This window comes from Leptosomus discolor, chromosome 1 (assembly GCF_034619465.1).
Source record: "Leptosomus discolor isolate bLepDis1 chromosome 1, bLepDis1.hap2, whole genome shotgun sequence".
In the NCBI taxonomy this organism is placed as follows: domain Eukaryota; kingdom Metazoa; phylum Chordata; class Aves; order Leptosomiformes; family Leptosomidae; genus Leptosomus; species Leptosomus discolor.
Window position 1 is genome coordinate 217,857,782 of NC_141391.1, and position 25,015 is coordinate 217,882,796.

The 25,015-nt window shown below is 51.2% G+C and overlaps 1 protein-coding gene across 4 annotated transcripts in view; it reads right to left on the minus strand.

Moving 5' to 3' along the window:
- NRF1 (nuclear respiratory factor 1) overlaps positions 1-25,015 on the minus strand; it is a 51,253-nt gene that overhangs the window by 16,268 nt on the left and 9,970 nt on the right. For 2 of the 4 annotated variants that reach the window (XM_086475206.1, XM_086475199.1), the window contains exons 5-9: positions 22,112-22,270; positions 20,899-21,096; positions 19,064-19,165; positions 15,754-15,911; positions 11,535-11,659 (exon numbers count right to left, since the gene is read on the minus strand). In XM_086475206.1, coding sequence (XP_086331332.1) covers positions 11,535-11,659; positions 15,754-15,911; positions 19,064-19,165; positions 20,899-21,096; positions 22,112-22,270 — 742 coding nt within the window. Of the gene's footprint in view, positions 1-6,721; positions 6,872-11,534; positions 11,660-15,753; positions 15,912-17,135; positions 17,286-19,063; positions 19,166-20,898; positions 21,097-22,111; positions 22,271-25,015 lie in introns of all 4 variants that reach the window. The other 2 variants (XM_086475213.1, XM_086475193.1) reach the window with 2 other exon arrangements.

The window sequence follows — 25,015 nt, forward strand, 5'->3', positions numbered from 1 at the left end:
AAACGTACCAACCTGCTGACGGACTCACGCGGTCAAAGAGGTAGCAGCCTCCCACGGCGAGCAGAAGTCACTGTCCTGCTCTCGTGGGCTGGCCTGCCAGGGTGTGCAGCACGGGGAAAATAGGGCGATTCCCCCGCAATCTTCCTGCCCAGCTGTTTACGAGCTGCGGATTACCGCTGTCACATGAGCTGCTTTACAGCAAAGCCAAGCTGTCTTCGTGAGCTGAGAAGGTCACTGGGAGACAGGGGCCTCCAGGGACAAACACACCGCCCTCTACTGCGATTTACTTCCCGGGGAGGACACTGGGCAGCAAGAAAAGCGTTCCTGAGTGGCCAGAGGGCAATGAAGAACGGTTTTACCTTCAACCCTCTGCCCAGCGATCATTAGGACTCACGCAGTGAAAGGGGAGAGGAGGGATATCCCCAGGGGTTAGAGTCTCACGCTGGCCATTTACCAGGCTGCAAGCAAGGTGCTGGAAGGCTGGAACAGTCCTTACGGTGACAAATTTACCTTCTCTTCCTTGCGTGCCCACGGGCAAAGGCATCCCACCAACCGTTCGGATAAGGCCACCCAAGCGTCACCAGCCAAGGGATGCCAAGGTGGAGCCGCATCTCCCCAGGCTCTCATGCAACCTGCTGACGCCTCAAAGCATAAAGGACTCAATCCTATCGCAAGAAACGTCCTCTTCAAACCCAAAATCTAACCGCTGAACATCAGGGCCGACGAAGAGCACCTCCAGAGAGGTTGTGGAGCCTCCTAGTCTGGAGGTACTCAAAACCCGCGTGGACATGATCCCGGGCAACCTGCTCTAGGCGAACACGCTTTAGCAGGGCGATTGGACTAGATGATCTCCAGAGGTCCCCCCCAACGCCTGCTATTCCGTGATTCTGTAAGAGGAACGAGTTTCACTTGGAAAAAAACAGAAGTCTGAAGGCCCGGCGCGGCCACTCGGGAAAAGGAATTAAACCCTGCCATCTTCATCATTCTGCCACAGGCAGGTCTGGTGGACAATGGAAACATTTCTGCAAGCAAGATCGCTCACAGCGGTTGCAGGACAGGGCTCTTTACTATGCCCCAGAGGCACAAGACAGATGGGGTTGTGCTTTTAGGCTTTAAAATCAGTCCCCGCTACGGAGATCCAATGGAGAGGATAAATACAGCCACAGAAGGATCCTCTAGACGCGCTCAGAAAAAAAGCAACAGAGGAACTCCAGAGGTCAGACCCTGCTAAGAAAGCAGCTGAGGCTGTTACCGAAGAGGGGCAGAGCACTTCTGAAGGCAAAGAGAGCAAACAGCCCCCTTGAGCAGTTCGGAGACGTCTACTTCGTACCGCGCACCCGGGAAGTGGGAACGCACGGTCCGAAGAGGCTGTGCTGCGAACAGAAAGCACAAGCAGCTCCGCAGGGAAGAAACTTTGGTCTAACACACAAGCCCGTGAGCTTTTTAACCAGAGAGACACGCAAACCATGCCTCAATGTACTGGAGAGCTGTACTTGGGGAAGCCCCAGCTCGTCGCTTGGCTTACAGGGTGTTTCTCCTCCTAGTGGGGTGCCCGGCAGGGGCGGGAAGAGTTCACAAAACCCATCTCATTTCCTAAGATGCCTCGCACAGCAACAACAGCTTGCTGGGATTTCAGCCAGCTTCCCATTTGGATCAGGTTGCACCCTACGCCCACTGACAGCCATTAAGAGCCTGGAGCTCACCAACTGCCCTTGGGTCAGACGAGCCTCCACCCATTCAAAGCCCAGTAACATTTTCCACAGCTCTCCAGTGTACAGCGGGAGAGGGGTGGCCTGACCCAGCCCAGCTCGCAGCCACGAGGGTACCTGCTAGGGAAGGCAGGAACTGTGCCCTGCTGTCATGAAACAGCAGATTGCAGCCCAGTTCTGCCGTGACGTGGGGGCGCAGGGGGATTAGAAAGCCCCTCTCCATCTGCCCTGATTCAGTGTAATCGCAGGCTGCTCTTTCAATTCCCCAAGCCCTTGAGTGGTGGAAGGGGTAAGAGCGGCACGGCACAGGTAGGAAAACGGCAACGACCTCCCCAGCTTTGCCTGCTCTTCGCAGCACTCACCCATCACTACAGAGGTGGGGACGAGGGGACGCTGCTTCTCTAAGCCGCAGGCCAGCCACCTTGCAAGGTAAAATCTGCACTGAACGACGCTACAGCTGCTCCACAGCAGGGACCATGGCCCATCCTCACCCCCAGGCAGCGAGGGGTCAGTTGGGATCAGCTGCAGAAGAAACGATGCCCTAAAACTCAAGACCTAAGTCTTGCTCCGCTCTGGGAAGCGGCTCACCACGCCAGCGTGCCAGGAGGGTGGGCTGGGACAACTCCTTTGGGATTGCCTGGAGGAGCAGGAGAACAAGCAGAGATCGTGTCAGCGGAATGAAGTTGTCCTTGGTTGTCTCCTGTCTGCTGTTAAGATGGAAGGTCTTCCAGAGATGGGCGACACTACCCAACGTCTCACAGGGCTCGAAAAGCTGAGGGGGGCTGCCACACGCTCAGCATAGGTTTGAATAAGTTGTTAATAAGGCAGAACCCACCACACACAAGCTTCACCCTGGGAACACCGAGAAAGGAGCAGTAAAGCAGAGGCTGGCTTCGATCCTGGCTTAATCTACCATCCACCCAGTTCAACACTCAGGGGTTCGAATGCACCGATCCACAGCATAGAAGTGTCCAGAAGAAATGGCAAAAAGCTGCCTTTCCCAGGGGTCCCTTCACAGGCACCACCACCCTCTTTGCAAAGGGGGCTTCTTCCCCATGAAGCAGCTCTGCTGGTACAGCTCTGCCCACCAAGCCTCTGCTCTGGGTTAGGAGGCCTGGAAAACTGTGACTCACCAGCATCTGCGACGGGTCAGGAAAGCAGCGCGGAACCAGACAGCTTCACAGAGCTGGTTTTTCTGACTCCACCTGTGCCCTTTGCTGTAGGCCAAGAGCTATAAATAAAACAGCACCACGCTGAAGATGCGCAGCTTGACAGGAGAGCACCTCCCTACCCCAACTCGGGGCCAAAGCACCGATCCCCAGACGGCGGCACGGACGAGACCTGCTTGCAGACAGACCACACAAACACCTCCATCCTTTCCCATCCCGATTCTTGGACTGGAAACAGTGGCAAGCAAGGAAGTGTTTGCCTATCCAGCTCTGTGCTTCCAAACATATTTAGGGAAACACACTAAGTATACTGACCGCCATTCCTTTCCCACGTGTATTTAACCTTATCTCTTTTAGACAAAAGCTTGCCAAAGGATTAGGATACCCATCCCTTGCAGGCACCCCAAAATCACTGCTCTAACCAAACTAGTTGAGGTCCAAAGTCCTTCTCAAATATCTAAGTCTTACAGTCAGGGTGCATATACATTAGGGAGATAAAAAACCCCCACAATACGCTATCAACAAAACACCCCACCCCTCTCTCAAACAAAATCCTCTACGCTTCTCAAACGTGCGCTAGTTAAAATAAGGACTGTACTCCATAAAGATGATCAGGCCCCTTCCTTCTCCTGCTCAGCGTTCGCCTTGGCTGAGCAAGCGTGGAGCTGTGCAGAGCTGCCCATCCCCATCCGGCAGAACGCACCTTCTCCACCAGCAAAGGTGATCTCCAACCATCCAGCGGGCCAAGAGCCATACGCCCTGTCACCCCCCGAGACCCAGAGGCAGGGACATTAGCATGAGGGGACCAGCAAAGCTCAGGACTTGAGTAACGTCGCTCTCAAAGCCGAGTTGCTGGGGACTTTGTCACCATAAATTGAAACCAATGCCTGGAATTTAACGTGAACATTGGTAAAGTCAAATGGAAAGTCTCATTAAGAGACGAAGAAAAGCGAGATCCAGCGAACACAAACATATGCCACACATATCACTTCACCTGCCAAAAGGCTTGGCCTCTTTTCAGTAAGTGGCCTGCGCTGAGCAGCTCCTTCTGGAGCCACGTGGATTACTGAGGGACTGTGAGTGAAGGCGCAGAAGCCTGGACAAATGTCATACAAACACACCAAATAAATAGGCTTCAGATTCAACCTAGAAACACAATGAGTTTCTTCCAGTCAAGCAGCACATTCATTCAGAGTCAGAGTGACTGAGGACTTTTTTGTGCTGAAGGGTCGCCACGGGAAAGCAGCTCAATGTTGGGAAACTTGCGAAAGCAACAACCCCATGCAACGAGAAAACAGGGTCACTGCTGCAGGAGGAGAGAAGCAGGAAAGCCATGCCACCACGGCCCTTGCTGAAACCCATCTCTGTAAGGAAGACTATGGAAGACACCAACCTTGTTGGCTTCCTTAAACCCATGGTCACCCCACAGCTAGGCCAGGGCACGGTGGGAACAGCACCTCCCACACCCAACACGCTCGCGTTTCCATCCTTCCATGCATGAAGCAACCACGTCCCTTTGCCTTCCCAGCCCCGAAGACCAAACATTCCTTAAAATCCATCTGCCTCAGTGAAGCTGAGCCATTATAGGGGGAAAAAAAAAAAAAAAAAAAAAAAGAAAGAAAGATTTCTTCCTGACTGCTGCCCCCCCAGACGGCTGCACTTTGGCACTAGAGTGGATGTGTGTGTAAAACAATTGGGATTCCTCAAATACGAAGCTTCCCAGCACAATTCAGAGGACTGAGAGATGAACAGCGTCAGAAGAGCTGAATTTTCCAAGAGAAATTCAAGACCAGCAGCAAGAACTCAAGCTTTCCGTCACGATCTCAAAGATGGGAACTGCTTTAGATAGCGAGACCAGAACTACAGCTTTAGAAGTATTGCAGCAGGCCCCAGGCAGCTTCTCTTTTTAAATTTACGGATACAGAAGAAATCCTGCCCAGTCTGGAGTCGATACCAGTCCTGCTTCTTTCTTCCAGACCAGAACAAAAGGGAACATATTGCAACTATGCCGAGAGAGGAGGGCTGCTGTCTATTTCTTTAAATGTAATGTTAATGCCTTGTAATCAGCTTTAATTTTTAAACAGACCCAGCCCTCCTGTCCATTTCCCCTAATTCAGGACACGTGGAAGGTAAATGGCCTACGCTTAAACCGGGACAGCATCAGCTGTGACAGCTGGAGAGCCTGTAAGTCTCAACTGCCTGATAAGAGGAATGGATGTCAAAACTCACCAGGGGAGGGGAAACGGGGAGGGCAAGAGAGGTGCTGGAGATGCCGTAAGGTCATTGAGAAGCCGGGAGATAAGAGCAGACGGGGCACGGCTCATTTACTGCATGGGAACTCACCGAAACCAACAGGACTCGAAGAAATGCTAGAAGTGATGAAACAACCAAGGACTTGGCAGTGACTTCCTACCCCTGAGGAAGCTGGATTCCCTTTCGGGGTGCTGCTATCACCAAACAGGCCGAGGAGAAAAGGCGAGTGTCTTTTAGGGGACAGCCACAGATCAAGCCAGGAATGCTGCCTCTTCTCTTCGTGATCTCAAAGGCATATTTCAGGGCCAAAAAGCAGCCTGTAGGCTTCACGTAAGGCTCGGACACAGAACAGGGGCACGAAACCACCCGGGAGGCTCTCCTGGTGCTCCTTTGACACCGCTGCCTTTGCAAAGCGGAAAGAGACCTGCAGCACATCACGAGTGCTCATCATATAAACACACTTTCCCCCAAGGAAATAAAAATGACAGAGCCCATGAGCCTCCCTACCCCAAAAGCCTGTACCCAGAAATAACCATTCTGTGTCTCCACCCACGGACTTGCCAAGGTCACTCAAGGAGCCAAGGGAACCCCTGAAGCCAGGAGCACTCGAGAGCCTCCAGCTCTGCTCAAACCACCCGGACAAAAGCGTCCGTGCCGGGGTGCGCGAAGTCGGCTCCGTGTCACACCGCCGCACCTTGGCGCAGGCAGCGCCTGCTTAGTGGGGCCGAAGGGAAAATCTGGCCGTCGCCGCAGTACGAGAGGGACTTGTCTGAGCCACTATTTTTAGCCCCGGTTGGTGGGCAGACAAATCCTAATCGTCAGCGGCAGCCGCCTCGTCATCAGTCCCAAGATGTCAAACTAAAGCCGCCCAGCGCCCGTGACAGGCTGAGCCGGCTGCACCGCCAGCGCTGCCCGAGATTAGTGCCCGAGAGGAACGCAGGACAGCGGCAAAAACCACGAGAGCCATCGTGACGGGTTAAAAGCAGCAAGGCAAGGCAAGCCGTGCCAAAGCGAGCAGAAATCATGGGTGCTGGTCAGGTTCAGGGCGAGCAGAGCAGCGGTCTCAGGTCTTGGAAATATTTTGGCCTTCATCGTGCTGGGAAAAGACCTAGCAGCACCGTGCTGGCTGCTGGCATCCAACCTGTGGCTGGTGTCCCACAATCCCAGCACTGTGTATTCCTCACCACCCACACCGGGGGTCCCTGGACAGCCAGATGCTGATGTGGACAAGGTGCAGGCACGGAGGTGGCTGAGCTGCGCTCAAGTACCCTCTCTCTGCAGGGCACCCGTAAGGAACTGCATGTGCTTGATGCAGAATAACCTCATTTTAACTGAGGTTCACGCCAACATATTTTAGTCAGAGTGCATCGCGCTGCTGACAGTAATTCATTCGTGCACAGCAATTCGTCCTCGAGGAAACACCTTTCCCTGTTCCTGGATCTGCTCAGCACGTGCACCCAGGAACTCACGCTCAATCCACTTCAGCTCTCCTTGCTGGCTGCCACCGGCCTCTCTTCTCCCCTGTCATCTGAAACACACCTGCAAAAATGGTTTTTCTCACTTGTCCTTCACATTGGGATTAAATCATACCTGTTTCAGGGCAACGCTTCACTGAAAAAATCTGTTCCCACTGGGAAGACCCTACAAAAAGCTGAACTCTTTCCTTCCTGTCCTCTGGGATGCAAGCAAGCTGATCTGCACTTTGCCAAGTTGCTAGCGACACACTTGGGTCCATCTTCCCTAAAAAGGAGATCCACAGAAAAAAAAAAAAAATACTTCTTTTAAAGACTTGACATTTGCAGCAGATTAGCCTCCAAGCCTCCCCCCATCTTTTTTTTTTTTGTTTTGTTTTGGTTTTTGTTTTTGTTTTTTTCCTCATGCAAAAAAGCCACCAGTTACCAGCGGATCAGCGGGCCGCACCGCCCTGTCCCGAGGCATCCAAAAGCAAGAACAGGCAGTTCCCTTCACTAGGTTTTCCCAACGTATCTCCCTCGGCTTTTACGCTCTCTAGGAGACGCCCGCAGCCCAGAGAACAGGATCGTGACTCCTGCCTTCTCCTCCTGCAGAGCGCCGGATGGGACCGCCAAGCCCGCTCCTGGCCTGGAGGTCTCCCTGCTGCCGAGAGGAGGGTGCCCCATCTCCCATCTGCGCGGCCGAGGGTGGAGGCGGGTTTCCACCTGACACCCGACTGCTTTTGTGAGGGGAAGCTCGGCGGCCTCCCCCCAGAGCTGAAGGCTTTTCGGCGTTTAAACCGCTTCTGACATAGAAGGCGCCAGCTGGAACAGCTCTTCCGTGTGGCAAGTTCCCCGTCACCCTACAGGCCACCGTCGGCTTCTTTATCCTATGCTAACTTGCAAGACCCGCTCCCGTACTGACGCCTTATTGCCTCTGTTTGCGAAAGCAGAGCGCTCGCTAATCCCCCCTTTGCCCACGTCAGAGTCCTAATGCTCTCCCTGGGCTTCCATCACACCTCGATAATCCTGGCTCACCCCCAGCCATAAGCACGGCTCCCTTTGGTCGTACGGAGAATTGGGTTGGGATTTTGTGGGTGACTGGGGGGATGGAGAAGGGCAAGACTCGCTGTAGGCTCCTCTTAGTGCTGCCACGCCACCAGCAGGCACATCAGCGCTCCCAGGAGGGCCTCCAGCAGCACGGGGAGGAGATACCTCAGGAAAATGTGCTCTGGGACCAGGAAAAAAAGAGGAGCACGTGAGGGCCGAGGTGCACAAGCAAGGATCCATTGGGTCTCCGGCCGCGCCTAGCTCAGGTCTGTTAAATCAATTCCCCGGCCGCAGCTCGGCTTCATCATCTTCCACTGCCACTTCTCGTCTTCTCAACACCAGCTCTTCCCACCACGCCTCCTCCATCCATGCCCTGTTTTGATCCCCAGCCGGCGCTTCGAGCACACCACCCCCCTCTTGCCTTCGAACCGGCCTTTCGAAATGCCGCACACCGTGCAAAACTGCCAGAACCCCGGGCTCGTGACAACCCCGGGCTCGTGACAACACCGAGGCCGTTAAACCGACCTTCCTCGGCCAGGGAGCCTGCTCTGTCCTTCCCGGGCAGCGCTGCATGCTGCTGCAGCCCCACGCAGGCACGGCTTCGGCAAAAGCTTCATCAATATTTAAAGATGAAGCCAGGAAGGCCGTAGCCCAAGCAGCTTTCAAGCTCCCGATCGGATCAATGTCAAACAAAAGGCTGCAGTACAAGGATGCTCCAGCGAGCGAGGCCCAGACTGCAGGCTGGCACCGTCACCTCTCCATCCCAACGCCGATCGAGCGTCTCTCCTCCGGCCCCGGTGCGCCGGGAGGGCTCCAGCGCCAGCTCCATCCCACAGAGCTGCCCATAGCACACACCAACAGCATCCCCAGAGCGCAGAGTTTCCTCTTACCGGAGCGTTTTCCGTTTCCAGCCAACTTCAGAAATCGGTGCTGCTACGATCCCCTCCACTTGCTTTGAATATTTAGTGCCAGCCACTTAAGAACAAAACATCTGAGGCTCAAACCATGGGGTCACCGGTGCCAGCATTCCGACTCGGAGCAGATGCTCCAGAGTAGCAAGAAAACCATAACGCACTTAGCTAGTTTGACACCGCACGGGAGCAGGAGATCTTATTTCCTTCCCTTTGCTATAAACGTAACCCATCACAAGATTATCCGCAGCCCTTTTGCGGTTCAGCCGTGCTCCCGGGCTCCCTACTCCCCAGCAAGACCGAATTCAGCCCTAGCTTCCGAGACATCCACGAACATACTGAAGTTGCCTCTTTTTAGCCACCTTGGTTGTCTTGTATCACTTAATTATTACTCAGATGCCAGAGAACGGGTGGGGAAAACAGAGACAGAAACAAAAAATTAGAAAAAGAGAATAATTACATCTAATGGCTAAAATCAGGAGCGAAACCCCTTACCTGACCTCAAGCAATTTTGTTAAGCTCCTGCCTCCTTTTCCCTGTCAATAAGATGGGGATCTATTTGCATCCCTTCCAGGGAAAGTGGGTAAGGGACTGGAATCCCTCAGAAAGGGCCCACAGAAGGGCAAGAGCATTCCTAGAGAGAAGCATTTATTGGAAATATCAGCAAGTTAAGGCTTTGCAAGCAACAGCGAGCAGGGGGAATTTGCTGATTAATACCATTGTAGCTCTGGCAGTCGTTTTCCCCTTCACCTTCCTGCAACCGATTGCACCAAATCACTCCCTATTTCACCTCCTCCCGCCAGAAGGGCGTGCAGAGCGTCCCCACTGCACCAACTAACGGAGCACCGGTGTCCAGGAGGACGCTCGCACTCACACCCTGGGCTTCAGGGTACGGGGAAGGCAGACAAATCCTCCGCGACAGTGCCAATGCTGGAAATCCATCTGCTCTCCATCCCCAGACAGAGACAGCGGGAATGGATACCAACATCTCCTGCATCCCTAAGGGAGATATATTAGCTGGTTACGTAATAAAACGAACAGCATGGCGCTTCCAAGGGCTACCGCGCCGACAAAGCCCTTCCCCTTAATACCACCGGAGATTACAGCAAATCGAAGAAGAGTGGAAACAAGGCGAGGGTCTGCGGGTGAGGTTTTTGCACAGAGGAATATGCTGCAGTCTCTCCCCTTAATGCACTCTAAATCCCATCTGATTTCCAACACCGCTGCTAAAAAAAAAAAAAAAAATTAAAAAAATAATAATAATTTAAAAAAAAAAATTAAAAAAATAATAATAATTTAAAAAAAAAAAAAAAAAAAAGCCCAGCCTGCATTAAAATTATATTAACGCTGGGGGAGTGAGGTAGAGTGACTCAGGAAGGGTGTGGAGGAGGAGACTTGTTTAGGGGAAGCATCCAGAGGAATCCAGACCGCGAAAGCGTTTTGGAAGCAGACCAAAAGGAGGCAGGGGTGCAGATCTGCTAAAGGACGCTAACGTGCTTTTACAAATCTGATTAGTTGCTGGTTTTGAGCATCCAGGGTCAGATCCTTCCTTCGATAAACACACATCGCTTATCCCCCTCATGTCAGGCTGCCGGCAAAGCGGGATACACCACAGCCCTACTCTTCCCTCTCAGTATCAGATGCGTTCCCAGCTCTGAGGACAGGGGTTTCACTTCATCTCTGCTCCCTCTTCAGGCTGGCTGACTCCACAGCAAGAGACATCAAGTCCAACACCCCGAGTAAAATGACTCTTCCCTCCACTGCCCCGTTTTCGTCGCAAACTAAACCCCGATGCCTTAAAACGAGCGCGTCCCCTGTGAGGTGAGGATGCTGATGGAAGTCAAACTCGAGGTCTCATCTGGCCAGTTTTCTGCTTTACGCACAAAGTGGCAAGGCAAGAAGGCAACGCTCTGCCCCCCCACTGCACGTGCTTGCTCCTCCTTTCACAATTAAAGTCCAAATAGTCCCATCCTCAAGGCGATGTTTTTGGGGGGAGGTTTTTGTGTTTGGTTTGGTTTTTTTGTTTGTTGGTTGGTTTGGTTTTGGGGTGGGGTTTTTTGGGGGGTTTGTTTCGTTTTGTTTTTTTTTACAACTTCACACTTTGCGTCCTTTTTGAGCTTATTTTAACACACCTCCTTCCACTGAATCGAAATAACCAGCGAGTTGCTTGTCTGAACTTGGAAAGCATGGTACAGGCATCAGGCAGAAGAACAGCGCAACCGGAGGCAGCGGATGAGCACCCGCTAGACACGTTCGTACGTTCCAGTATTGTCTCTTGAACCAGTTTCCTTGAACTTACTGGTTTATTTACTACAAGCTTAGTTTGAATAACTGCAAAAGTCACCAGACTCGGCAGAAGAGACATTCAGACAATGGGTGAGAAACGCTACAGAGAGTCCCTAGAACTAAGCGGTCGACTACAGCGGCAAGATGGAAAACAAAGCAGGAGGCAAACAACCCGAGGCCGAGCGCCGAGGGACGACTGGAAGGTGCCACCCAAGCAGAAAAGCGACAGTTGCTCAAGAGCAGCCACTAAGCACACAAAAAGAGTCTTGAGGAAGAAAGGGAATGGAGAGGGTAATAAACCGCTGGTCGTACTCTCTGCCACGTCACAGCGAAGCGTTTTGGAGAGGAGTTTGTGACGGCCCTGACTAGTGGTGTTAGTTGACCAAGTCTGGTCCTCCCTGTGCTAGGCGCTGCACGGAGAGGGAAGAAGTTTTCCCCTCAAAAAACTAAGGCTAAACAGCAAGCTGGCAGAAGGAGGAAAAGAGCAGAGTCATCAGCACCGTGGGAGTAAACCAGAGGTTAGTGCTGCCGTTTTGTTCTGGGCTTTTCAGTCACAACCTAGTCAGTGACCACCTGCAGTGAGGCAGAACCACTTTACTAGCGAAAACTTGGCATTTCAAGGAAAAGAGAGAAAAAAAAAAAAGCCTAGCTAAGAGCAAAGAAAAAAAAAAAAAAACCCCACAGAAAACTTTCCAGCAGCCTTACCATTGGCATCTTGGACTCCGGTAAGTGCTCCTACTGCTGCTGCAGTTTCACCAGAGAGGACAATTTGTCCTCCCCCTTGAAGAGTGGCTTCGGCAAGCGTGGCTACTGCGTGGGCAGCTGCTTCGCTGTGGGCACAGGGAAGGAGAAAGAAGAATTAGAAAGACCAAAAGAACCAATAGCAACTATTTTAACCGGGCATCGCGCGTCAGGAGAACCACTTCAGAAAGGAGGGATCCTTACTGGGCCCAGGTGAAGTTACCCAGAGCAGAAAATCTACAGTGGAGGTGGACTAGATGGGAAGAAGCTGCCTGCACTTGCATTTTTCAGCTTGCAGATCTCTTATAGACAGCTTCTTACCTTTCCATCCTTTTGCCTGGGACTTTACCAAAGCTTTTGCAGTTACGCCACGTGGCTCCTTCCTGCCACCGGTTTCTGGTACAAAACTCATTCTTTCGGCACCGTCACGGTCCAGGTCTCTCCAGATTTGAGAGCTCTACCCTTCATTACCGATTCAGCCAGCCCACCTTGCGCTGAAACGGGCCCAGAGGTTTTACCGTGACCAGGATCACATTAGCAGCTCTGTATTTAGCCAAGATGGAGCACTTCTCCCCAGCCAAGTGGTTTAGTAATTCTTTTTAATGAGTGATTGGTAGCTTAGCACAGTATTCTTAAATTTCTTCATACGAGTGAGGTCAGACCAAAGGTCCTTCTTGTGCAGCAACCCTGCTGTGAGAACAGCCAGCACCAGATATTTAGGAAGGAGCGTGTGTGATCCTTCTCTTCCTACACCCTCTCAGCTTCCGGCGGTCGACAGCACATTGATTTCCTACATCAGAGACTGCATCTGGACCATCAGGTTTGATTTGCCTAATCCCCTCTGAAACCCATTTATACTTTTTGCTTCCACAACATCCTGTAGCAATGAGTTCCACATTTAAGTAGATGCCGTACGAAGAAAAATCGCGTTCTTTACTCCGACAACCACGGCCGCAGTCCGGCTGGGCAGACCTTCAGTCTGATATTGTGAGAAACAGAAAAGATCTGCTCCCTTTTTGTTCTCCTCATGATTTCATAGACCTCCAGTGACCTCTTTCCCAAGTCCACTTAACTGTGCAAGGACTCTTCCTGGCTTTTGATCACTCTTGTCCTTTCCAGACTTTTTCTAAATGCGACACATCTGACTGGGGTGACCATTTCTCACACTGTTCAAGACGTAGACACGCCATGAGTTAGCCCAGGGGCCTAATCCTGGCTTGTTCTCTACGCCTTTCCCTCTAATTCCTAATAGTCAACTTACTCTTCTGACAATATCTGCTCAGCAGTGACAAAACATTCCTGGAGGATAATTGCTCCCTGAGTGCTTTCTGAATGGTAACTGGGAGCACATAGTTCCTTATTGGGTACATACAGGAGATATTTCTTTGTATGTGTATCACTTGGCATTCATCAACATCGTATTTTATCTGCCGTTTGGTTGCACAGTCAGAGTGCTGGGAGCATCCTCCAGCAGCCGCCCAGATTTCTCCAGGCCTGTTGGACGACTATTAGCCATTTCTGGTGACCTACTGCTAGTCACGAAATTCTTCCAAAGCCACCTTCTTCCTGCAGCTGAACCTCCTACCATTTCTTACCATAATGAACTAAAAAAGTAGCTATTTTCTTTAGATTCCCCTAGGATGCTTTTCCTTAACTGCCCTGCTCGTTCTCTGGTAGACCAATTGACTCAAATATTTTCCCAGTACTTCCTACTCATTCTTTCTCTTCCCTAATTTCCTGCTAGGTGCTGTACACTTTCCAACTGTGTTCACTCAGGCTGTATTTTCATTTCTAAAGAGCCCCTCTGTCTCTCAGAATTGCTCTTAAACACTGTTAGCGAAACAGAGTGTTTTCTCCTTCTGCTTTCTCACTCCCTTTGCCTCACCTCTCTTCTGAACCTGCAGCTACGTGAAGGCAGTTCCAGTGCAGGAAAGCCAGCCACCACACAGCAAACCTGGGGTAAGGACGCACTTATTGGTGCAGCCCTGGTTCACACAGCACTTAGCTGAATCCACTTTCAAGGGCAATCGAGCACTTTGATAATCTGTTACGGTTGCATCCCTGAAAATAATCATGATCTGCGGCATACAAGCTTTCTCCAGTTCCAGCGTGCTCCCAAACCGTTAATTGGTTCACATCAATGCATTCATTACCTACCTCCACTTTGTCCTCTTTTACTGGAAGGCCTAATACTTCCCACCCTCAAACCTGACAGAGGGTGCGCCACCCACCACGTCGCGCTGCGGGCAGACGTACTGCTCTACGCGGGGCTACGAAAGGCTCCGCGCTCTGTCAGCAGCCATCGGAACAAGACTGAGAGGTGGCGACTTTCAGCCAAATTAGGCATAACGTTGCCAGAGCTGGGGTGAGCCACCAGCTTTCAAGGACCAGAGTCTGGCTGAGATCTTCCTGCAGGCAGGTGGAAGATCACAGTCCTACAGCTGAAAGCTGCAAGGAGCGCTTTGAGGCAAAGGAAAAAGCACATGGAAGGGCGTCGGAGGAGAGTCACCCAAAAGGGTCTCCAGCCCTACCATGGTGATTAGACAAAGATGGTGACAACAAGCCGGGAGATAAAACACAAGGCCTCTCATCCCCACTGCAACGCTGCTACAGTCTTCGTGTCGTTCCTGAACTACAACCTGTTTGAACAGACTTGTCTCAGGGCTTTCCTGGGTATAAACAGAGCTGGTCCTGTCTCGAGGCACAGTAGAAACTTAAAAGACCTGCTGAAGGCTCTTGTATTCATTCATATTTTCTAGAAGACTCTCTTTAGTTCTGACATTTTTTTTTTATTAAGGATTCTGAATTTCTTAAGCTAATAGAGGAAGAGGAACAGCTCATTGTGACCTTAGGAGCTAAAACTAGTAGCGACGGGATGAAATTAAAATCAGAAGCCCACTGATGTACTAATCCAGAAAAACTTAAAAAAAAAAAATACATAGAAAAATCTATTGCCTAGAAATGTTGAGGACACAAATCCTGCAAGGCAGATTCCAGGGGATGGGGCTTTCTCCTGCAACTCCATGCCTAGCTAGTTTAGCTGTTCTTCTTACAGTGTCCTGAAAAGATCACTTGTTTTTAAAAGGCAATTTTACAGTGAAACTGTTAGCAAAAATGCCTCCTTAACCAACGCCATATGGTAGCAGAAAAGAACATCTCTGATGGACCTGAATCTGGACCACGAAGAGAAGAAACAGTTCTAGGTGAGTTCGTGATTGAGTGGCAACAGCAATTTGGAAGCAAGATGTGGAATGCCCCAAGACTAAGACGACTCCTTTAGTAATTTTTGGTCTTGGAGCTTCACTCTGACCCTCAGCAGTGTGGACCTGTGCCTTGTCCTAACTCATGGCTGCTCAGTCAACAGACTCTAGACCAGAGTCCTGATTTGGACGAGGAAAATGTTTTGTCTGTGTCTCAGCAGCGTGAAACCTCCCATGCTGGTGCCTCCTGCTCTCTCAGGGTGCAGCTGTGGTGTGCCACGGCCACTTCTAGTGTTGAAGAACAGTAGGGCAAAGCTAAAGCAACTCACCAGAGCTGAGCAAGGACACCGTTTCCTGCTGCACGGACCTGAAGCGAACTATCCTGCAGATGTTGGTAACTTGAGTACAACCAAAAATCTAACAGAGCTCATTCCGAGATGAAGAGGCAGCATCACTATTGCAGCTCATTCACCTTCTGCTTCAGAAACGCGTTTGGGAAAAAAAAAAAAAAACAAAACCCAAACAAACCAAACCCACCGTCCTCTAGAAGAAATTCTGACTTCTAAAGAGAGACTGTACTGCCGCACAACAGGGAAACTGAGCTTCAGCTTGTTGGTAAGAAACCAGTAATAACACTGAGGGAGACCCAGACCAGCCTACTTAAAAGGTGCTCTTAGCACATGGTGACTCTTGCTTGCTTAGCAAGCTCAATTCTCCAACTGGACCTTGGCTGTACAGATAAGACCATTCAGAGGGTACAGTTTCCACCTGTCTTTTCCTCTTTTGGGAAATCTCCACGCCAGCGGTGTTCTGCGGTTACAGTGGAAATCAGGAACTGTCCTGCAGACACCTGGACACAGGCTGACGTAGGAATTTGCCTCTACTGGGACCGTACGCAGCGGCCTTTGCACTGTTAGAGTGAAATCCTGGAAGGAAAGAACCGTCATGCATGCACGCTTCAGGCCTTCATCCCTCACGCCTACCTGTTGAGTGCCATGGTAACAGTCGCTCCTTGTTGCATCTCCTGAGATGCTGCCACGGCTGCTTCTGCTAATGATGCCACCGCCTGCGTGGCCTCTGATGCCTGCGTCGTCTGGATAGTCATCTCACCCCCCTGTAGCGTTGCCCAGTTCTGCTCCACCTATGGGGAAAAACCAGAAGAAAGGCCCTAGGATAGGATGTTATCCCATGAACGCACAGTTGCTTCCTAAAATGAAAGGGCCAGATGGTTTCAAGAGATCTTTGCAGAATCCTGCACATGCTCTGACTCTGAGAGACGGGGAGGGGGGAAAAAGGGAGGAAGCCTGCGATCCTCCCGAGAACGTTGCTGGACCCTACAACCCTCTACCTGCCACGAGCAAATTTCCCTGATCAGCCCATCATTCTAGTTGCTGTTCTCCACATGCTCAGTCTTCAAACAGGAACTTTTAACTTTCCCACGCACGTGGAAAAAGCACCCCATAAACACCTGCAAAGCCCCTCAACCTCCCACCAATCCCTCTGGCCCAGCCACATCCACAACAAAAGGGAAGAGTTGCTGTACTCGGATCACTGCCTGCCAGCCTGGGCAGTTCATTAACGTTTTCTTTCTGCAGTGCTGGAACCCCAGCGTGGATCACGTCCCCCGGGGAAAGGGGCTGCGCTTGCCTCACTGTTTTGATTTGCCTGCACCCACCCGCTGTCACTTCGGGGAACAGTCGGTGTTCCCGTTCAGGATTCATTTGTACGGCACTTGGGAACTTGGCTGGGTTTGAGCCAACTGGAATTTCTTTGTGTTGCAGCAATATACTTGATAAAAGAAGATGGCAGATGGAAAGTACTGTGTTCCTATATTTCAGGTACTTTCAACTCCCTTACTTCAGACCTTTACGTAGACAGGTTTCATACTAGTTAAAGTTCACTCAGTTGCTCATTTTCCACCTAGCCACTTCTCTGCATCTGGGACTTCACAGCTCATGAGATAATGAGGGTACGGCCACAAAATCCACCAGGATATGAACTAGAAATATGCACTGGACCAACAACAACAAAAAAATAAAGACATGGAGGGTACGAAGGCCCATCAGCCGTCAAATCCTATTAACTGCTTTGCAAAACGAAGATTTTCCCCCACCCCTCCAACGCTGTTCTCATCCCCATAAACATTTCAGGCCACTCATCATCTTGTTGAGACACACAAACAAGAATGCTGTAGAAGGTGTTAAAAAAAAACCCAAACAACCCTCCATTTGTTAAGATGGAGAAAAGCTAAAAAGTCCATAGAAGCAGAGCTGGCTCAAGTAAATTTTGCTGCTTTTGGGCAAGATAAGGGTTAGTACCATCACAGCACGGAGAGGGAGAGAGAAGCTGTCGTGCTCTCACTCACATCTGCTATCACACACTCCTCAGCAGCTGCCAATCTGGTTTTCCAGCACTTGGGCACAGGCAAAGCTGACGCTCGTCGTAGCTCTTTAGCCATCCCCAGCCGTCTGACGTTCAAGGCCACTGCTTCACTCTCCTGTGCCCAGAGCTGACCCTGGGCGGAAGGATCCAAAGCAGGGAGGAAGCAGCGAGACAGTGCATTGCAAAAAAGGAGAAAGGAAGTGGATTTTTAGATGCAACCAAGTTTGAGCGCCCGGAGAGGAAGACGTTGCAGACGGTAGAGGTCTTGAGAGAGTCGGACTGAATTTGTGGTACTCGCTAGCCGTGCCAAAACCGAACCAAAGCAAGCCCAAGCTGGGAAAGACACCCTTCCCACCACCACACAGAAAAGGAACATACATTTTTGTCCAATACACGGCCAAGTGTATGAGTGATAAGGCCGGTCTCCACTGTGACACACAGTGCCCCGCTGTTTCCCAAGAAGGATGGAGTAAGGCCTGGAAAAGAAGCGGGGGATCGTCCAGGCCCTTCTCCACACTAACACAAAGGTTGTGCCACTGAGATACGAGGGAGCATCCCTGCTCCACGCTGCTCGGCATCCTGTAAACACCTCGATTTACTCAGAGCTAGCTCAGATCTTCACACAGCAAGAGACAGCAGGACAAAAACGGCCCTGGAGAGGCTGCCAGCAGGCTGAGGATCTACCTGCGCAGAGAAACAGCACCCACCCCCACAGCAAGTTTGCTTTTGTGCCTTTATTTTGTCCAAGATATCGCTTAGACGTTCCGTTCACGTCAGGAATTAGATGCCTGCGTTGCCCCGATTTCTATTTGTGCCTTTGAAAATGTCCTTTCCGATCGCAAGAGATATAACTGGGTCTGGAAAACCCCCAAAGCAGCTGCAAAAGTACAAGGTCACGGCCCCAGAGCCAGGCTGCTCCACCACGGGTCTGAGATGGAAACGGGGTCTGGCGCAGAGCAAAGCTGTTCTGTGCTGCCACCTGTCGCTGCGAGAGCCCCAGACCTGCCACTCCTGCGCACAGACCGTCGGGCCAGGAATTTTGCCATGCCAAGGGGCAGAAAGCGACCTGCAGCCTGATTTATAGGTGGGTTTGGGGGTGAAGAGGGTTAAAAAAAAAAAAAATAAATAAAAAAAAGCTTTGTAATCTTAAAGGATTGTTCCTTAAACACACAAAAAAACCCCTTTATCACTTGTTTTTTTTAAAAAAAAAGTGGAAAAATAAATGTATGCAAATTTGAGTGTTCAGATTTAGGCATCGAAATGGCCTGATCGAGTCCTTGACAGAAACAGCTTTGCCAAGTTCTAAGGCAGTGGAAGAAACTTTCACTCTGCAGTGTCTCCTGTTGTCTCTGTGTATTTCTCTCTGGGACCGACTTGCAAACCTCCCTAAAAGCTGCAGCACAGGAACAGCCCCCGTTTGTGCAGAGATCAGCAGCCAGGCTCACAGGATTTGCCCACAGCCATGCAATATCCTTCACTAACCACAGGCTCAAAATACCCCAGGCATCGCTCCCAACCCCGAACTGACAAACCAGCACCCGGGACCCACAGCGCACACAAGACACGAGATACACGAGCGCGTACTTCTCTGTGTCGCTCAGCCTCTATCTGCCGCAGCAGATCTCACAAAATAAACAACCTGAGATATCAAAAAATGCATGAAATTCAGAACCGAGGCTTCCACCATAATCGTGTTTGTACAGTTCCGAGTCAAAACGACAACAGTTCAGCGCTTTATATAAAAATTTAGAGAGTCTCGTGTTCGTACGTATGTTAACCCCTATCACTGCAGGGCGGGGAAGCAAGGCTTGGTGTTTCCTGTGACTGCTTAATCCTAGAAAATATTTAACTTTATTGAAGTTCAGGTAAGACAATTTGTTTGTGCGCCACGAGCGTGATCCAGGCCCTTACCTCTCCATCAGCGACTGCCGAATAATTGACTTGCGCGACGGTGACTGTGGTGGGCAACTCTGAGGCATCGGCCAGCGTGGCAACGGTAGCACCAGTGCCAACCTGTGGAAGCCAACAAAACGCAGCTGAACGTGCTTGTCACTGCAGGAAAACTCCCACATAATTCAGGCCGAGGGACACTCGGATGCTCTCAGGGTAAAAAGCAGAGAACAACAGCGATCGCAGAGCTGACGGCCAGCGCGGAGCTGGCTCAAAGGGCTGGGGGAGGAAATCACACGCCAGAGCCACGTTCGTCTGTGGCAGCTTCCAGAGTGGGTACAGCCCAGAGGCAAGCTTTGCCCAGCCCTCGTGGTGTCCCCTACACCCCTGCAGGAGCCCGAGCCCTGGCTGTTCCCCCAGACGCGTAGAGCAGCAGCGGGACCCCGCTGCCGCTCCCGGCTGCGAGCGTGGAGCCAACACGCTTCTCCCACAGGGTGGAAATCACTGGGAAACCCACCGAGTAGTCCTGGATCAGAACACTTTGCGCCTCAGCCCTCATTTATAACGCTCCTTGCTTACCATTGACTGGGTCTCTTGTCTCCAGGCGCTTGGCAAGCATTAGCTCACCCGCAACACCCCATTGCCTTTGGAAATTACCTTTTCCCAATTTAAGAGCTGGGAAAAGACAAAGGCAGAGAGAGGCGCAGCCTTGTTTCGAAGGAAAACTGAACCTATAAACGCCAGAAAGTCAATGGGAGCTCAGGTGCCCAGCACCTAACGGAACCCTAAGGGAAAATGGACGTTAGCAGGTGAGCAAACAGAACCAGCTCGGCAAGCGCGCCGGGCCTCGGCGAGGGGAACAGAAAGCTGTGACAATCGCTGAAAAGCTTTTGTCTGGGGGAAAAAAAAAGAAAAAAAAAAAAACAAAAAAGAAACAAAAAAGAAACAAAAAATCCCCACTAAAACAACCCCACACCCCATGTTTTTATCTTCATAGTCGTGAGATGAGAACAGCCAGCAGAAAACGATGTTTGAGACTTTACTGCAAATGTGATGCTCAAGAGGGACAAACCGCGGGGTCAGTGAGATGCGAGAGGGCAGTGGTGGTGTGGAGACAGGGGGACAGGGGAGACTGAGGTTCAAATCCCACCCTCACGAGGAGCTCATGGGAAGTTTCAAGAGAGCGCTTTCATTTTTGACATCCTGAGCTGCCAGAACCTGCCTCCCCACACGGGGAAGGCAGGGAAAAGAGCAGCACAGATCAGCCACCACCTGAACGCAGCCCCTTCTGCCCTGAATCCCCCTCTGTAAAACGGGGGATTACCGCACGGGGCAGCCTGAGGATAAATATATATATTACACACAGCAAATATTTATCATGTTTTAGGTGTAAGACAAAGAACAGGGGGCACAGAAATACCTAATGCTGTGGATTAAGGTACGTTTCATGCCCGTAAAGCAAGGCAGTCCCACCACCTCTCCTCCCATCACTGCACCCCACTGCCACCACAGGCGTTGCACGGCCACATGATGAACTGTATTTGTTGGTAAATAGGTTTGGTAAATACAGGTCAGAGCCCTGAATCGCTTGAGTAAACAGCTGCAGAAACGCTTGTACTGCCCTAACAGGAGAACAAGGGATGGGAGCGGGGAAGACAGAGGATGAGGCTGCTTCTTTGGGTGGGAGCCTCGGGTTAACAAGCCTGCGGGCTAAGACATACAGATAAAAGACAAAATTCTTGAAGGACAAGTCAAGCTCCCAAAAGGAGTTTGCTCTCAACCACCTCCCCGACGCAGGCAACTGGATCCCGAGTCAGCCGTGCTGGAAATGCAAAAAACCGTCGGGTTTCGCTCACCTGGATGAGGGACACGGTGCCATCAGGGTTACTGAAGGTCTGTACCACCGTCTGTGACGGCACCAGGTGCGCTATACTGTGTGTGGTCGTCGTCTGCTGCTGTGTCTGCTGATCCTCAAACGCGTAGAGCAGGTCCTCACGCCCGTGCTGCTTGTAGCAGTTCTTCACGATAGTCCGCAACGCCTGGGTCCACGACACCTACCAGCAGAATGAAAACCACCCAGGAGTCAGTGTAAAAAAGTTTTCTGAACCACTGCTACTGCTGCGACTGGCACGCTTATCTTCACTGGGGGTGATCGAGGAGTTTTCAAAAAAAATTCTCAAACAAAAAAGGCCCCAATCCCTAATCCCTCTCTCCTCATCCCCTCCTTTCCCCACGACTCAGAAATCACCCCGGAGAGTTATCGCAGTGCTGTGCACGGACAGAGAACGAGCACATCTGGCCAAGGGAAAGGGAAGTTTCTCAATGAAATCTGTTTTGCCAGCTTTCAAGGAATTCTAATTAAAGGATTTGGGCCAACATGTAGCAAACCATCCCTACCTAGGAAAGCACCGGCTGCCACCGCACCATTTTCAGCCTCCCTAGGCATCCCTCCCCATCCAACCAGACCTGCATCGGCCTGCACAAGTCCTGCCCCTTGCACACCCCGCTAGCTTTCTTTGATTATCTTTGTGACAGGTTGGTAGAAACATCCCCTGCATGCAGGATCCGTGGCCATAACCGATACCCAAGACCTTTTCACCCAGTTCCCTCATTTTTTCCTGGCTCCACTGCACATCCTTGACTGCTTCTCTTTACGTACAGAGGGCCCCGCTGCTCAGGGTGGGACAGTATCCCTCAAGAGGCCATGGTACAGACTCTAGGGTAAATGACCTGCATATTTGGAGAGTAGCCTTGTCTTGGGCTGGGTAGGCTGCTTCATAAGGCCACAGAGGCGGGTAGGGTCTGCAGCTGGCGAAAAGGGCACTCGCTGCAGGGAGAGACGGGGTTCAAATACCTGCTCGTCCCAAACCCCCAGCAGAGAGAGAGGAGGCTGAAGGTTATGCCTCTCTCATCTCATCGCTCTCCCAGGCTGAATGTCTGACACAAAGTCAAGGAAGGGCCGAGGTCATAGTCTTTTCTGTCACTCGAGGGGAAAAACCATTCCCACAAAAAACTGGTCACAAGCCCCTGGACACACTTTGAAGGCAGACGGACAGGGGAGAGACGCACCCGCTGCTTCTGCTCCTCTGTGCGGACATCGCTGCGAACGTTGGCCCACGGAATGTCCTCAGGCCACCAGATGGGCTTGCAGCTTTCCTTGCCCCAGCCCGGTTTCCCGCGGCCCGTGGAATACTTCAGCATCTCAGGGATGAAAGCTCGCAGCTGTGCCTGGAACAAACCACGGAAGAGGGTTGAGAGTTTTCGAGGAACTCTTAGCTCCGGTAGTTCTGAGGTGCACAGTACAAAGTTACTACATTTCACTTCCATGGTTGGTGGAACCATCAACTGGAAGAGGCCTGAATGCCTAAGGAAGACGGACAAATACCTTACCATCTTCTCCCAAGACTCAGCTGAGAACAGCTCAACAGCATGTGGAAGAGCAGAAACAAAGTTCAGTCAGACCATTACAACAACAAGGCACAAACACACACTGTATTAACCCTCTTCATGGTTCAAGCACTACCATGAAGACAGCTAGCCAACCTGAAAGGGATAAAAAAATTCATCAGAACAACACAGGAAAAAACCCCACACACTCCATGTCCCCACAGGGACAGGAACTCAGGCGGGAGCTGACGTTTTACAGAGATGCTGCAAAGAGGATGGAGCTTCAGTGAGCCGCTCGAATGTAAACCCCACAATCTCACACGTACACTTCTCCAGCCCTGCAGAGCATAACACACACTGGACTCATTTTCTGAACCTATTTTTAACCTTTGCCAGAGTGGGGACACCTTTCAACCTGATCTTACCTCTCTTTAGCACCCAAAAAACCTGATCAACTAGTGACCGCCGCTATGATCAGGAGACAACGTTAAAAACAGACTGGCAAAGCAAACTGAGCCGACGCAAGGAATATCCTTAGCGTTACCAAAGAGAATACAAAGCTCACACAGGGTTTTATGACACCTTTGGGTTTTGTACCGGGGACTGCCTGGAGCCTCAGGAAAAGGCTGGTTCAGCTGCAGAAACAGAGCAGGAAGAGGAGAAGCGCCCACGACCGCCTACGTCAGAGAAAACCACGTTAACTTAAAGCTAAAGAGCTGCGTTTAAGGATGCCTCCCTACACCCCTTCATAGCTTTAACAGCAAGTTATCTGAGCTCGTGACAGTGCCACTGGGAGTCCTCGGGCCACCTTACAACCCCGAGATGCATGTTCAGGGCTCTGGGGCACAGCCATGGAAGAGCGTGCCGGGGCCAGCATGGGTTGCTGCCGCAGCCACGATGTGGTCGCAGCTAGCAGAGAGACGGGTCAGCTCATGGAGGACTTCTCACTCATCCCTCATCTTCTGCCATAGGATTGTCCCTTCCTCCCAGCCACAATCCTGCTTGAATGACATCCTGGTTCCAGCCTGGATATTGCATCTGTTGGCTCCAAGCTGCAAATCAACTCATTTACAAGCTGCCTCTTCCACGTTAGCATAGGCTGTACGTACCAAAGCCCCCCATAACATCGGTCTTCAGAGGAACAGGAGACTGAAGATCGTCTCTGTGGTCTCTGCAAAGAGCCTGAAGCCCCTAAGCACACTGCTGAAAGCACTGAGACCTGCAGCGGCTCTTTCGGACGCAGGACTGCTCTTCAAAGGCAGAGCCCAGCTGGCAGATGTAACGTGGGCCCTAGCTCACACAGTCAAATAGAAAAACTGAAGTGTGTTTTGGTAAAAACTATTTATTTGTAGCATGATTTACTGCATTGCATACAGTTTGCAGCAGTGGCTAGGGACTTTAAAGGCAATAAAAATCCAGTGTGCTCGTGGGTCCACATATAGCGTATCTGCTGCACGCCCTGGAAGAATCACCCCTGCTCAGAGAAGCAGCTGCATTTCAGTTCCTTCACCCCATGGACACCCTGAGCCATCTCAGAGAAGCTGTACCAACCCCCTGAATCATAAATGGAGGCACAAGAAACCATTCTGGTGCCCTTTGTCCCAGCGCAAGCCAAGCCTGTCCATGATGGGCCAAGAGTCCCCCTCATGCTTCAGCTTCCCTGGTTGAGGAACCTGGGGCAAAACCAGTTAAAAAGCTCCTTCTCGGAATTGCTATCTGCAAGCCATGCTCCTTGTTACCAGATGGATTAATTACTGGTCCTAGGGAGTTCAGCAGCCCAAGCTACTCAAGGCACTTGTTAAGGAGGGTTTGCCTTTAATCCGCCAGGGAGACAATCAGCAGCGGCGTGACAACCTGCTCCAGCGCGAGGACTTCTCTAATTAGTGCCGTAACGAGGCCTCGCCCGGGCAGCTCGCAGGGCTTTGACACAGGCTACGGCACCGAGACAAAGACCCCCACATCTCTCGGGGCGCAGCTGGGAGGAACCGGTGCATCTGTGGGAGCCACGCGTTCTGCTGACCCCATCCACGAACCGCCCCAAAATCAAACCTCTGCTAGAAGAAGAACCACCTGAAAATCAAAACTCTGCTAAAAACACACAAAAAGGCAGCAGGACACTCCAGTTTGCGTGGCTGTCAGCTCTGGAAAGGGCTCGTATAATCTCTAGTGCGGAGGGTTTGAGCGAAGCTGCAAGAAATGTTTCTTTGACACCCTTTGGTAAACAGACCGAGCATCGTCTAAGTTTTAACATGAAGCTCAAGTGTTAGTGGTAGCGAGTTAATCCTGATTCTACCATTTACACTGGCCCAAAGCACAGACAACTGCACTCCAGGGCTGGGAACAAGAAGTTGTCCTGCACGCGGAGCACGAAGCAATTCTCCAGTCTCAAGGTTTATGCCCTGCTAAGGAAAGTGGTTTCTAGAAAGAAGCAAAACCTGTGGCTGGGAATTTTCTACCTGTCCCCACAGCTCAGCCTCAGGATTTCCAAAAAGCAGCACCTGGGAAAAGCAAAAGAGTCCCCACGGGACCTCGGCTGCACCTGAAAGTGGCAGAGGGCGAAGCAGCAATTGCAGCGAAGCACCCAGG